Genomic DNA, 13400 nt, shown 5'->3' on the forward strand with positions numbered 1-13400 from the left:
CAAGAAAGTGTAGTGTTCTGTTAAATAAAATAGGGGATAATGAAAGTAAAAAAAATTACACAAAAATAAAGTATTTATGACTTAGTGATGACTGGTGATTGCTAGATACTTTCGCATTTGAGTAAACACAAGCTAGTCAAATGGAAATTTCTTGCTTTTATTCTCATTTTGTGTATTTTTTTCTTGGTGGGGTATTTTGCTCTCCCAAGCATTTCATGTCAAGACTCAAATGAAAACAGCTCCCCACATCACAGCCTCTTTAGATCATCAGTCTGCCTTTTATGCTGAAAAAGCCACACCTTCTCCTGCTTATCATAATTGGCGGGGGACGGGGGGCGGGGGGGGAGGGGGGGGGTTGGAAGCCACCACATAAGTTACAATTTTTTGTTGGTTTCTTGGTTTTAGGAGGTTTTTCCTGAAAAAACAGGTCTGAAAGGCCCACTGTTGTTACTAAATCTGGCAGAATACTTTCATGTGGCATCCACCAAGATATATACTAATCACTGCATCTCCATTCCTGGTAAGCATAGGCTGACACTGTGCCTGCTACCTTAGATGAAAGTAAAAAAAAAACCCACATTATTGGTAAGTTCATTATCATCAAGGTCTTACATATCACTATGTCAACTTATTAAGGAGTTTTTCTGATGAGCAATACTGAATATGCTGCAATCTTCCTCTGAGATTGGATCAAGGTGTAATCTCTAACTAGTATCAAACAGCTTAAAATATATTACCAGTACCTGCCTGTTAAATCTGGCTGAAGCTGGTCAAAAATATTGACAGCTATGTGGGAGTGGAACTGATGAACAGAGAACACAAGATCCAGGAAATGTGAAGGCTAGAGAATAAAAACCCATTATGTATGCAATGTATAACACATGACAGAACTCAAAAGTACAATTATTGTGCACATCATCTTTGTGATTTATGGAGGAATGCTGCTTGCTGTGGTCTTCAAGCAGAGCTGTCAATAGCTGTACACATACTAAGCTGCATTTCAAAGCATATACGCAGAGAAAATTCCATGAGTCTTCTCAGACATAGAAAGATTTTGCATGAACATGAATATCCCAGGAAATAAGCACAAATTCTAAACAATTTGGAGTGCTTTACAATGTCTGCATCAAATTTAATATTTATTTTAAATTAGCCACTTCTGTGATATGTATATAATACTGTATGATGAGGGTAATTTCGTAGCACCTTAAGAAGCATTAATTCATGCCATAAAAATAATTTACGATGATTTTACCATCAGTAATTTGTACTGAACCATTTATAAAGAAGAAAAAAACTCTTTAGTATGACAATAACAACAGTAAATTGGAGCCTTCTGCAAATTTTCTAAAATAAATATATGGTTTATCATAAGACTTAGTGGGTAAATAATTCAGAACTATACAAAAGGTTCAATTGTAGATATAAAAGTTAAAGATGTTATCCCTAAATTTGTTAAGTAATTTACCCTTAGCTATTGACTTAAAAAGAGGTTTAATCCAGAAAAGTAACTTCAAATTTGAGAGACACTTTTTTTCTCTTACACTAAGTTGGATGCAATTCACAGAGTAGACTCTTAAATGAAAGATCTAACTTTTAGATAAATTTTAAAAAAACTTCACCAGATCCAAAATCTGAATAGATAAGAAGAATTGTAAAAGATGACATACATATGCTATACCTAACACAATTCAGCTGTTGCATTTGGCCAGACTCAAAGATGGTTTGCTGTGAATTGGATCTCTACTATAGCTTAAAAATAACTTATTCCATTCATTACATATATGAAGTTGAAATAATTAAAGGCAGTGGAAAACAATATATCAAAGTAATATTTGTATCAGAACTGTTAACATTTTAGTAGTTATAAATTAATCAGTCTGAACTAATTTGTAATGCACTGCAATTGTACTCATGATAATGCATTTATCCAGCAACACTGTTATGCTACCAAACAGTGCATTTCCATAACCACTGCATTATTATTCAGCATTATTGGAAATCTGCAATAAATTATTGATGCTATACTTTAGAGACAAAGCAGCAAACAATAAGCAAGTAGACTGAAAACTTGAGCAGAGTTTCATACAAAGATCTGCAGTACTAAAGCACTCTGAGCACACCACAGATTGCTGTTATCAAGTACTGATCAACAATGGAAAAAGAAGGCAAAGTCGAGAATTCACATCCTCATTCCAATTGCTTCAGCAGGATGCCCAGAGTTGATGGAAGCTGTATCAAATGCTCAGATTACTGAAACTGTCTCACTGATGCTGTCAATGTTTACTAGCAGGACAACCACACTAAGTAAAATCATACAAAATTATAATCAACTGGTTCATAAGAGCCAGTAAACACCATAGGTGCGAGCTCTGCAACAGACATTTGAGTTTAACATATAAGGCAGGGGACAACTTGACAGAAAAAATTGCATTCTTCCACAAAAGTGTATCACACAGTTGTTACATTTCCTTGGACAGTGTAAAAATATTCTTTTAAGCTCAGTGACACATATTAGTTACTTTGCTATGTGAAACAGAGGTTGAAACCAGAAGTTGATAACATGGCCACAGCCCATTAGACAGGTACCTGTAAATTTCTACATTAAAACACAGAAAAATTACTAAGGCTTTTGTCCCCCATCTGACCACATTATCAGTCATTTGAAAGGCTTCACCTCTTTTTTTACCGTAGTAGAAGATGCAGCCAGGGTCTTGGAGTTATTTAAAAATAATGTTAATGAATCATATTATTGTTCCCACTTTCATTTACTCTCCTACCTTCACATCCGTGGGCTTCACCACTTTCATGAAGGCCCCTCTTATCAAGGCTTCCTCTCTCTCCCTCCTGGTTACTTTCCGAGTATCGAGAAATTTCAGGTTTGTCAATTTGTGCAGGACAAAATATCTGACAGATATCAAAATACACACAGTTAAAATCCAGTAATGCACAAAGACATACTCATAGACTCAACGACTAAAAAATGACAGCCAAAAATAACAAGAGCCTTTGTTTCTCTCTGTATTTGCCTTTTTCATGCAATGTAGCTTATGTATGAAGTTATAATACTTACTTTATTGTCTCAAATGAAGCCAAAACCATTTAATACTGGTGGATCAAACACAATAATCACCATGGACGTGTATGTTCTCTGTATATTAGTGAGGTATAAAGCATACCAAGAAACAGAATAACTTGGAAATTGTTTTGCATTGCCTGTTTGGGAAAAGGAATTTTGAGTGATACCAAAGATTCCAACCCACACTGCAGGAGAAACTCAATCTGAGATATGGGAAATTGCCAGCCAACTTCTCTGCAAGAATTCTTATCATTTGCCTTCATTTTTTATTTTATTTTCCTAAAAACACAATGACCAACATTTGGAAGGCGAATTCCAATTTGATCCCACCAGAGAGACAAGGTGGCCTCACAGAATACAGATTCTAGCTGAGGATTAAGTGCAGAAGCACACAGGGAGAGACTATTGATGGGAAATATATTTTAAGAATTCCAAGTTCTCATTACGATTCATCAGCATTATATTCTATTAATCATTTCTACTAGAAGGATAGCAGCTTTCTAGCCTCAGAAAAATACTACTGGCTTCTCACTTGTGAAGGGAGAGAACATGGCAGACAGAGCAAAACCAAGGCAAGGCACAACCATAGCAAATCCAAATATCTAATCACCTCAAGTACACATAATTTGCATTTAGTCAACCAAATGTGAAGCAGACACTGCAAAGTGAGGGCAATATCAGACTTTTCCTGGCAGGGGGTAGAAAGGTGATGATAATGTTACCCAGCCTAGCTGTTTTGCATAAACCCCAAGTCAGTCAGAGAGCTCCCCATCATACCGATCCCCTCTGGCACTTGGAGGAAGAAATAAAGAAATAGAAAACTCTGCATAACATTTTGAAAAACAAAACAAAACAACACAGAAAAAAATGTTTCAAAAGGTAAAAGTTTATCTTATGATACTGTTTTCAAAACCAGATAGACATGTGAAAATTACTGTAACACTGCCCCTTCTAAAACCAAGCAAAATTTAATGGTGCAAATAAAGCTTTCCATCAAGTACACCATTCCTCTGAAGCAACACCTTCATAAATTGTTAACAACTTAACTGACAATACTCAGTTCTGAAATGCTCAGACAATTTAAATGTGAATCCTCAATCTATGGCTCTCAATTATATCGGTAGAAGAAAAAGAGTCACTTCACAAAACAGAACATCTCCTAAGACCATTTTTTTAAACAACAGCTACAGATCTTTGAGACAGACACATTCTCAGACTCATTCCAGCTTTCCTGGCTGCCCTTCCAGTCCTCCCTGGCATTTTGCTGGCCCTTATCTTTCACTGGAGGAGAAGCTATCCATCTTGCATTACTGGCAGAAAAGCTCTGATGACAACAGATTCTTTCAAATGAAGACATGTACAGAAGGAAACAATATGTCAAGAGTGAAGAAGAGTGAAGCTAAAAATGAGTAAAGACACCCACTAAGTGTAGGGTGAGAAAAGATGAATATTCAGGTGAAGAAAATATCGGTATTAGAAAATCAGCAAATGTTTAATGATGGAATGAAATATGCCATTGAAAAGCAGGCTGTAACAAAAATGACAACAGAATAAGACAGCACTGTCATCTATGCTGACTTTGGATCACAGCCCTAATGTCAGTCTCTCAATCATTTCAAAAGAGCTTAAAATTATAATAGCATTCCTTGATACAAATGTATTTTTGTATTTTTAAGCCATCCTGACTGCATTTCAAAAAACAGAATTAGCACTAGTACTTGTCAATTCCAGAAACAAAACCAAAAAACCCTACCCACAAAATTAAACAGCAAACTACTCCACAAGTCATATGTTTGGGGTTGGCTCTTTTTTTCAAACTTGCACTCCCTTAAGCACAGCAAATGCTAAAAAGTAGGTACCATAAATATTATCCCACTGGTAGAAGGAAGGCATATGTGCAATTAATTATTTTAAAAGATTATTCAAAATGCAATCTCATTTATTAATATTCTTATAACTAAATGTGGGATAAAAGGTATCTATGCTATTTGAAAATAATGCAATACATTCATATTAAATGGCTGAAGAAAAATAGCAAGCTTCCTGGATATATTTTAGCTAGAAATATGAAGATGCAGCTTCAATCTAAATGTAACACAAGTTTGCCATAAAAAATACAGGAAAGGATTACCAAAGCCTGGGAATGAACACTCTACAATATCAATTCAACCCTTGTAAATTTAATCCAGGGTTATTTGTTGCACAAAATCTCTTTACTGTGATGTATGACTTAGTTACTAAGGTTATCACAGCAGTATCCTAAAGTTGCATAGTACATAAAACATTTCGGTTAACAATGCAGGGAGGTTAACTCCCACAGATAACCTCCTATCAGAGGGTTAGACCAGATGACATGCCTCTGTCAGCTTTCAGGAGCTATTGATGGTTCAATCAGTTTGTTTTGAAGGTAAAGTACAACAAAAGGGCACTAAACTTATTCAAACTGTCAACAGGGACTAGGGAATGTTGCTTGCAGGTAAGTAATTTTGGGTGTTTTAAGACTATTATCAAACACCAATGGCTGCAGAAAAAGACATCTACTAATAACACAGAACACAGCCATCATAAAATACTTTATGGCAGGCACTGGGACCCATAAATTCCATGACACATTGCACCTGTTTCAGACTTGTAAAATCACTAGTTAAAAGCACACTGGTTAATGAAGAAAGATCCATCTAGATTCCAAATTTTGTTTAGAAAGGTTTATTTAGATTTGAAGTTGGGGGGCAGGGTCTCCCTATTTCCCCTCCCCCTTTCTTTTTCTTCATAATTTTAAAACTTAGCCCTGCTCCATGTGTTCTGAAACTGCTGTTACTGGGTTTTAACACCTTTGTTGTGGTGTAAAAAATTACCTTCAGTGATGAGGATAAAGGTGAGATTTAAAGAGAGAAATGTAAAAATTAGACATACCAAGAAGGTGCTTGCAGAGCCACTTATCATTGCCTGCAAACTGATCATCTAATTCACAATGGATTAAAGAAATTCTTTATTTAAGTAAAGTTGCACCTTCTTTTGTTCAGAATCACCTCCCCCACCTTGACTCTTGGCATGTGTGCCATGAGTCTCATGAAAATAAGCTCATAACAGGACCACTCAGATATGGAAAAAGACCACAGAATATAAAATTTCATGTTATTTCCATCTTAGTTAAGTAAAAATTACAATAAAGATTAACAATTCATTTACCAATTGTGTATGGGCTGCATGCAATAAGCATCATTTTAAGACTCTTCATACACACCTGCCAGGATAGTGGAAAATAGGCACATTTGAAAACTCTTCCACTGAACATTTAGTGAAAGACTATTGTGAGAACTAGATTCTGTATAGTCTTCCAGTTTGTACTATAATTAACAAAAAGTGGAACAATTTTTAAGTTTAAACTAAAAAAAATATCTGCTGTGAAAAATTGAGAAATATTTGCCCACAAGAATGCAGAAGTATCCAGCTCTACCTGCAGCATACCTGCAACATGCTCTTTGTTTTGGAAAGTGTTCACTTTCATTTTTCTATTTTCTGTACTATTATATTTCTTTTCCTTAACAATCACAGAACATAAATAATATGCCTACTTCAAACTTTGAAGGACTGATTATGCTCTCAGTTACATTATTGTAAACTAGAAAAAATAAGTAATCTGAAGCTGGCTAAGAAACACGTTTATAACAGTGAACTAGTGTAATAAACAGTACGTTCTGTGATTGTTTCTTCTGCATCCCCAAAAAATTTGCCCTTCTACCCCAAAAAGCGTATAGCTGGCTACAGAATTTCCTCTCTAACAAAAACACTTGTTAAATACACAGATAAGGAAGACAGGTCATAAACTTAAACCAGCATCTTCCAGAAGAGAGGGCAGGATGTTGGCATGAGGTATGTTAGAGGATAACAAGACCCTGAGCAGCCTTGGCACTGTTTGGTGGTGACCATGTAATTCTGAGGGGCTTGCAAGTCATGCAGAAATCCACATCACCTCCTAATACTTTAACACACTCTGCTCTTCTTCAGTATAGCAAACAACTCTATGATTTAGAAAAACCTTTCTCTAGATGTGTAACAGTAATTATAGTTTTGCCTTGATTTACTGTATTAGTACAGACAAGTTGGGTATTATGGAGTTCAATTTATTTGTCTGAAAAAGACATGGTAATTGTTCTTGCTCATGAGCCCTTCCAGTGGCTAGTCTCAGATGGACCTTGTGTGGCCATTTGATGTCTTTCAAGCACACTTTTCCTTCCAGCTACTGGTGAGATGACAAGGCTTCACTCAAACACTGAAGTAGCACAGGTTCATAGATTATACAGATGTAAGGGAATATCCTAATCATCTAAATAAGTTCATAAAGAACATATACAGAATTTCTGCAGACTTCAATCCCTCCTGCTTAAAGGGAGCCTCAACAGTAAGTTCACTGGTACTCATCATTATCTATTAGCAATATTTTCATTACTGAGTAAGGACTTCTAGTATGCTACTGCTTACTGAACATATATATTTATATCACCATCCAAATACAAGACTATTTAAAATAGAAAAGCAAATTCTGTAGCATTAAAAATAAATAAATAAAACAAAACCACAATAAAACAAAAGAAAACTACAAGAACACTGAAAATGCTAGAAGACCCATCATTTCTCACAAAAAAACCTGTGGGATAGGAATAGCTGATTTAGGTTGAAAAGTTAATCCAATAAAATGCATGCACTTCCTTTCTTGCTGTTATATCTTAAGAGGACTTCATAAGGTTATCATCATTTGCTCCCCCAGCCAAAGATAGCATATCTAGTACATGTACTTTTAAGCTAATTTAAAATAAACTCTGGCATTTGTTTCCACTTGCCCTTGTTTCCATGTCAACAGCATTTAATGAATGCATCATTCCAGGAAATGTCAATAAGGAGCAAAGAATGAACAAGCATTGAAAACTTCACACATGGCATGAATTCTTCACAATCATATTGCTTTAATGAAAATAGGTGAGGTCACCTGCAGAATTCACAAATGCTTTGTAATACATTGTGACCCAGATGATTTTTCACAGTTCAGTAACACCACGTTTGAAGTTTTCTCTGCAAACAATACACCCACAGGACTGACCAACTGTGAGTACAACAGAAGCAACCAGCAATTACTGTGTTGACTTCTGCTACTTTGATCTCTGGGTCATGACCTTTGTTTTCCCTGCAATCTTCAAAGCAGAGATTGGAGACTAGGTTATTTTAAAGGACACTGTTTTGCAAGCTATTTTTCTGTGTTTCTTGCTTCCTATTGGAGCCAAAAGCTTTTAAATTTTCCTATCGCTATTACATATTAGATATTCTGCTTTCCCTTGCCCTCACCAGAAAAATATACCTGTACAAAACATTAATACCCAAACACAGAAAGCTTCAAAAATAAGATAAAGAGAACTTAAAGATTCTTTTTAATAGTAAGAAACTAAAGCCATTTTAACAATGATAGAAAAAAACCATGAGTCTTTAAAATGAACCAAACAAGTTTGCTTATAAAAATATTACAGAAGGGAACTTTCCATTTTCTTTTTCTGTTCAAGCAAAAATTCCAATAACCCAGAGAGTTTTTCATCAATCTGTTCTCCTACACATTTGAAATGTAAGAAGGAATAACAGCGATAGCAAAAAAAACCACTTTTCTTCTTCCCTAAAAAAATCTCATTCAAAAGTTGCTGTGGTTCTTAGACAAAAAATAACTACTTTGAGAACAAAAACACAATAATGTTTCAATATAAAATTTAGTTTTAATGTAAGATTAGAAAAGAGATCTAGTACAGAAATGATAGAAATGATCCATAGGTATACCAATGGATCATCTGAAGAACCAAATCATAATTTCTTGACGAAAAGCATACTTTTGTATATTTTCCAAGTATTTTTGATAAAACCTAATTATTTTTAAAGTAAATAATATTTATTTTAACCTCTGTTTTTATGATCATTGTGAATTACTGGACCTTGAATTTTTAAAAAAATTATTTTCCACATTTTTTTAACATTAAGATTTTGGGGGGTTAACAGATCTTTTCAGTTTGTTGGAATTAGAAGATTAAGTAAAGCTTTGATTTCTAGCACCTTTCTCCTTCTAGTTGAGGAATTAAATAGCCTGAACTTTAATTGAAGTCAGTAGGAACAAAATTAAAGTTTAATGAAAAATGAAGCTCTGGTTCCAATGGTCACTGCAAAAATTTACAAAAAGAAGTTCCCATTCAGAACAAAACAAAGCCAGTTGAAGTTACGGAGAAGCATAATGTTTGCATAATTCAAATTTTTGCATGATTCAACTTCACATAAGTGTAATCTTTTGCTGGTTTCTGATAAATTTCTAAAAAAATAATCTTAGGAAAAAAGTTATTTCAAACCATTAAAAATGCTCAAACTGGAATATAAAAGTTGTGTTCAAGATGCTTCAGAATGTATACTGAAAAATCTGAATTAGCTACTCAGAGTAAAATTAGAAGAGTACTTCTAATCAGTTCCACCATGTACGTGATATATATTCCCCTAAAGATAGGCAGATAGATCGATTGATTGATCCATGGGTTTGGGTTTTGAATCTGGTGCTGTCTAGCAAATACATTTCATATAATGCAACAAATAATAATGGAAAAGGATCAGGAAGCTTTCATTATAGCAGCAGAACCATAAATCATTCAACTAATTAGAAGCCCATTCTTCTTTCTCAAAGGTATTTCAATCAACCCAGTTTATAAGGGAAAAAAAAACCACCCAGGGTTTTGAAACATTGAGAGGAAAGAAAATGAAAGCAATGTTGCAGTTTCCAGAAAATACATAAATAGAATCCCTTCACATTTTGACATAGTGGTTTACCACGATGTGACCTAAAACTACCTTGACCTCTATGAAATCAACATTTTTGCATTGAAATGAAACAAGGGACATGCTTGTTTTGATGTATGGCTCTGTGACATATTATAAATATTACATCACATAACCACAGAAGATGCCAATCAATAAGGATTTTTTTCAGAGAGCACTAAATGAACCATGGGTTCTTGCCTCTGAATGGCTCCTTTAACATACTACTTTTGCTTAAATGATTAATAGGAGACATATTGTCAGAAAACATACTTAAAGTGAAAAACAGTAAACTGTAGAAATATCATTCATTTTTAAGCAATTTTCTAGAGCACATGTCACATAAATTTACATAGAGACAGCACTATTATAGTCTTGTAAGCTGGATAGTAGGCATACCTTCCATTTAAGTGTGAAAGCAAAGGGAAAATATTTTATTGAACCTAGGCTGCTCCACTCCATGAAAATCAAAATGCTAAGCTGGATTCAAAAGTAGACTCATTAAAAGGTGAAAGTGTGACAAACTAGAAATCCTTCTCAAAAATTTGAAACAAATACAAAAGTATATGTGCACATCAGAACAGTTGTGTTGCTGTCTAACCTTCATCATTTCTGAATGCAATGAATTCAAGCCCATAAATTCCCCATAAACCTGCTTTGAGTCTCCTCGACTTTATATTGTTTTATCCTAACTCCTAGAGCACAGTTTGGATTACCTGAAGATAAGATCAGAGTTTATCATATAACTGAATACTGTGGATGATCCTAATAAAAAGTAAGCTCAGGCTCTGCAAGGCAAGGTGATCAGCACTGCTTGGCTCTGACTTGCCTCCAAATGCCTGTAGGAGCCAATGTGAAAAGTGCCAGCACACAAGGACTGAAATAATGCCTCAGATGGTAGCAAGGAAAAATACATCTAATGTCTTCTTTTTTCCTGAGAAATCAGTGTCTCACCTGTCTTAAGGTTATAGCTCTGAAAATTTCATCACTTAGCAGACATTCCATAAGTTATGAATCTATAGTCATAACCATCATCAGTTACAAGTATTTCTGGCCTTTTTTCAAAATAATCCTTACAACTTTTAGCAACATTTCAGTTGGACTTAGAGTATTTTATCAAGCCTTCATATTAAATTTCAGATGACCTCTTGTGTAATCTAGCTCACTGACATTACATTATAAAAGATAGTTTGGGGTTTTTGTATTGGAATGTAACTGCTCTGAGTGAAGCAGCACAATATAGGAGGAGTTATTTATTCTGTGTTAATAGTGCCTTGATAAATACAGTAGAAGCAACTTAGCACCATATCAAACAGAAGCAGAAGACAAGGCAACTGGCTATCTCAGTGAAGTGAATTTTTTTCTTTATTTATTGCCTGTCACCCTCAGTGTATGCAAACCTTGCCTTATCTTGGCCTTAAGAAGGAAATGCCTTGAGTAGGGGTATATGACTACTTACGTTCAGGAAATCCTGCGCACACCTGCTCAACTCAGACAGCACTGAAAAGTTTCTTGAAACAGTGCTCCTGAGCATGATATGACCGAAATGAGGGCTACTCAAATTCCCAGGTGTTTCATGGGAGAACATTACAATGCTTTCAGAATAGAATAGATGTTTGTTTGAGACTCTGGGATGATTTTTCCAGTAGTGAAACAGAACTTTCATGCCTTATCACATCTACAAATGAAAACACTAACCTGTATCTCTGGTAGTCATCTTCATCCTTTTCTTTGCAGACCAGTTCATTTGGGCAAGCAATGTTTCCAAGCAAACTGAGATACTGTAGTGAGGGCACAACTTCAGCCAAATGGTCCAAAAGGCTTTCTAATTCTGTTATGTGTCAAAGGTAGTGGGTTAAGGCTTCAATGACATTAATGAAAGAAGCATTTGGAGTTGCATCGCTGCTGATTTAAACATACATTTCAATAACTGACAATCAAATTTAGTATGGCATTCAGGAAAATGTCACATTAATTGTTCCAAGGGCAAACAGGGATAAACTTCAGTCAGTTTTTTGGCATGGAATGAAAGAATTGGGCTGTTTTGTCATTCTTTTCTCCTCCTTTCTTTCCTAGGTGGTTCACTACAAAACATTAAAACTTTGACAAAATGATGGATGCTGTGTGGTAAAATGGCTAGCAATTGCTGGAGCCATGAAACTTTTCCAGCATGGAAACAAACAGTTAGTTTCACAGCACATTCATCACTAATATATTCAGTCCACTGGAAAAATGAGTTTAAAAAAAAAAAAAAAAAAAAAAAAAAGAAAAAGAAAAAAGTCAAACCACAACAACCCAGGTTCACTCCCAGCATATAAACGTTTTGAGTGTCACAGCAACACATTTGTAACTACTCAATTAGGATATGCCAATTAATGCTTTACTAAGTGCAACTTAAAGGTTTCAGTGTTACAAATACGTTATATATGAAGTTTTAAACTCTTGTAAAGCACAAAATTTTTAATTAAAAGAGACTTCTATTTTGATGTGCATAAGGCTTTTCAACTTAACTGTATTTCTTGAAACATAAATAAGAAGGGTACACCTTCATTATTGTAAACCTGAATAAAACAAACAAACAAAGGTTAAACTGTCTTTAACCACTGCAGTACCGGAAATCACATTTTAGGATTAAGCCTAACAACAATATTCAACCATTTGCACCTCAATTTGTTAATTGATCAAATAATTTTTTTTTTATTACGGCCTAGTATGACAATCTCTAAAATTTGAAATATACATTCTAATTTACTTCAATTTACTTACAAAGATATTGTTGTGATTCTCAAAAAATATTTCCTGTGTGTGTGAAAAAAGTTTTTTTCAATATTTAAAAATCAACTGACTTAAACAAGAGGAATAATTATTCAAAACCATTAAAGAATATTTCATTGCTCTGTTTTTATTCGCTCCTGCTGTTAGAGACAAACTATTGTTTTAAATCCTCAGTTCACTTTTGTTGCTATTATTTATACTTGATTTATGTGTTTTTCTTATCTTTGTTATTTTTAGCTGATGGAATTTACTTTATTTCTTCACCCCAATATCTTAAGGGCAACAGAAACAATACCGAAAGGAGAAAACAGCTTCATTGTTAAAAATGTAGTCTTCCCTTTGTAAGCCTGAAATTTTAGTTTATTTCCAAACACACATGAAGATCATGCCAACAATTACTAATTCTAATATACTAAAATCAGTGTATCTACATTCATAGTTAGTGTTCTGTCCCATAAGATCTAAGGAATCATAGTTAAATATTTTGTATGAGTGAGGAAAATGAGGGTTTGAAATAAGATCTATGAATTCATTGAAAAGATAGGAATGCTAACTTTTAATTTGGCAAAGCCACATTACAGACTGCTTTATACCAGTAATTAATCTACCAAATCCCAAGAAAAAAAATTATCTTTTTGTAGCACCATATGATTTGTTAGCTAGGACGAATTACCAATCCAAACTTGTTGCTCATTTTTATACCTGGACCTTAAGC

The 13400-nt window shown here is 34.5% G+C and overlaps 1 protein-coding gene across 14 annotated transcripts in view; it reads right to left on the bottom strand.

The window, feature by feature from the left end:
• The window catches only part of LRMDA (leucine rich melanocyte differentiation associated), a 656646-nt gene that overhangs the window by 247590 nt on the left and 395656 nt on the right, over positions 1-13400 (bottom strand). For 11 of the 14 annotated variants that reach the window (XR_011001305.1, XR_011001306.1, XM_068197419.1 and 8 more), the window contains 2 exons: positions 11609-11743; positions 2781-2907 (listed from right to left, as the gene is read on the bottom strand). Coding sequence is in view for 12 of the 14 variants with exons in the window: in XM_068197419.1 (XP_068053520.1) it covers positions 2781-2907; positions 11609-11743 (262 nt within the window). In the remaining 2 variants the exon portion in view is untranslated. Of the gene's footprint in view, positions 1-386; positions 547-2780; positions 2908-4223; positions 4420-11608; positions 11744-13400 lie in introns of those variants that run through there. The other 3 variants (XM_068197409.1, XM_068197413.1, XM_068197414.1) reach the window with 3 other exon arrangements.

The sequence above is a fragment of the Anomalospiza imberbis genome, chromosome 8, assembly GCF_031753505.1.
Source record: "Anomalospiza imberbis isolate Cuckoo-Finch-1a 21T00152 chromosome 8, ASM3175350v1, whole genome shotgun sequence".
Lineage (NCBI taxonomy): Eukaryota > Metazoa > Chordata > Aves > Passeriformes > Viduidae > Anomalospiza > Anomalospiza imberbis.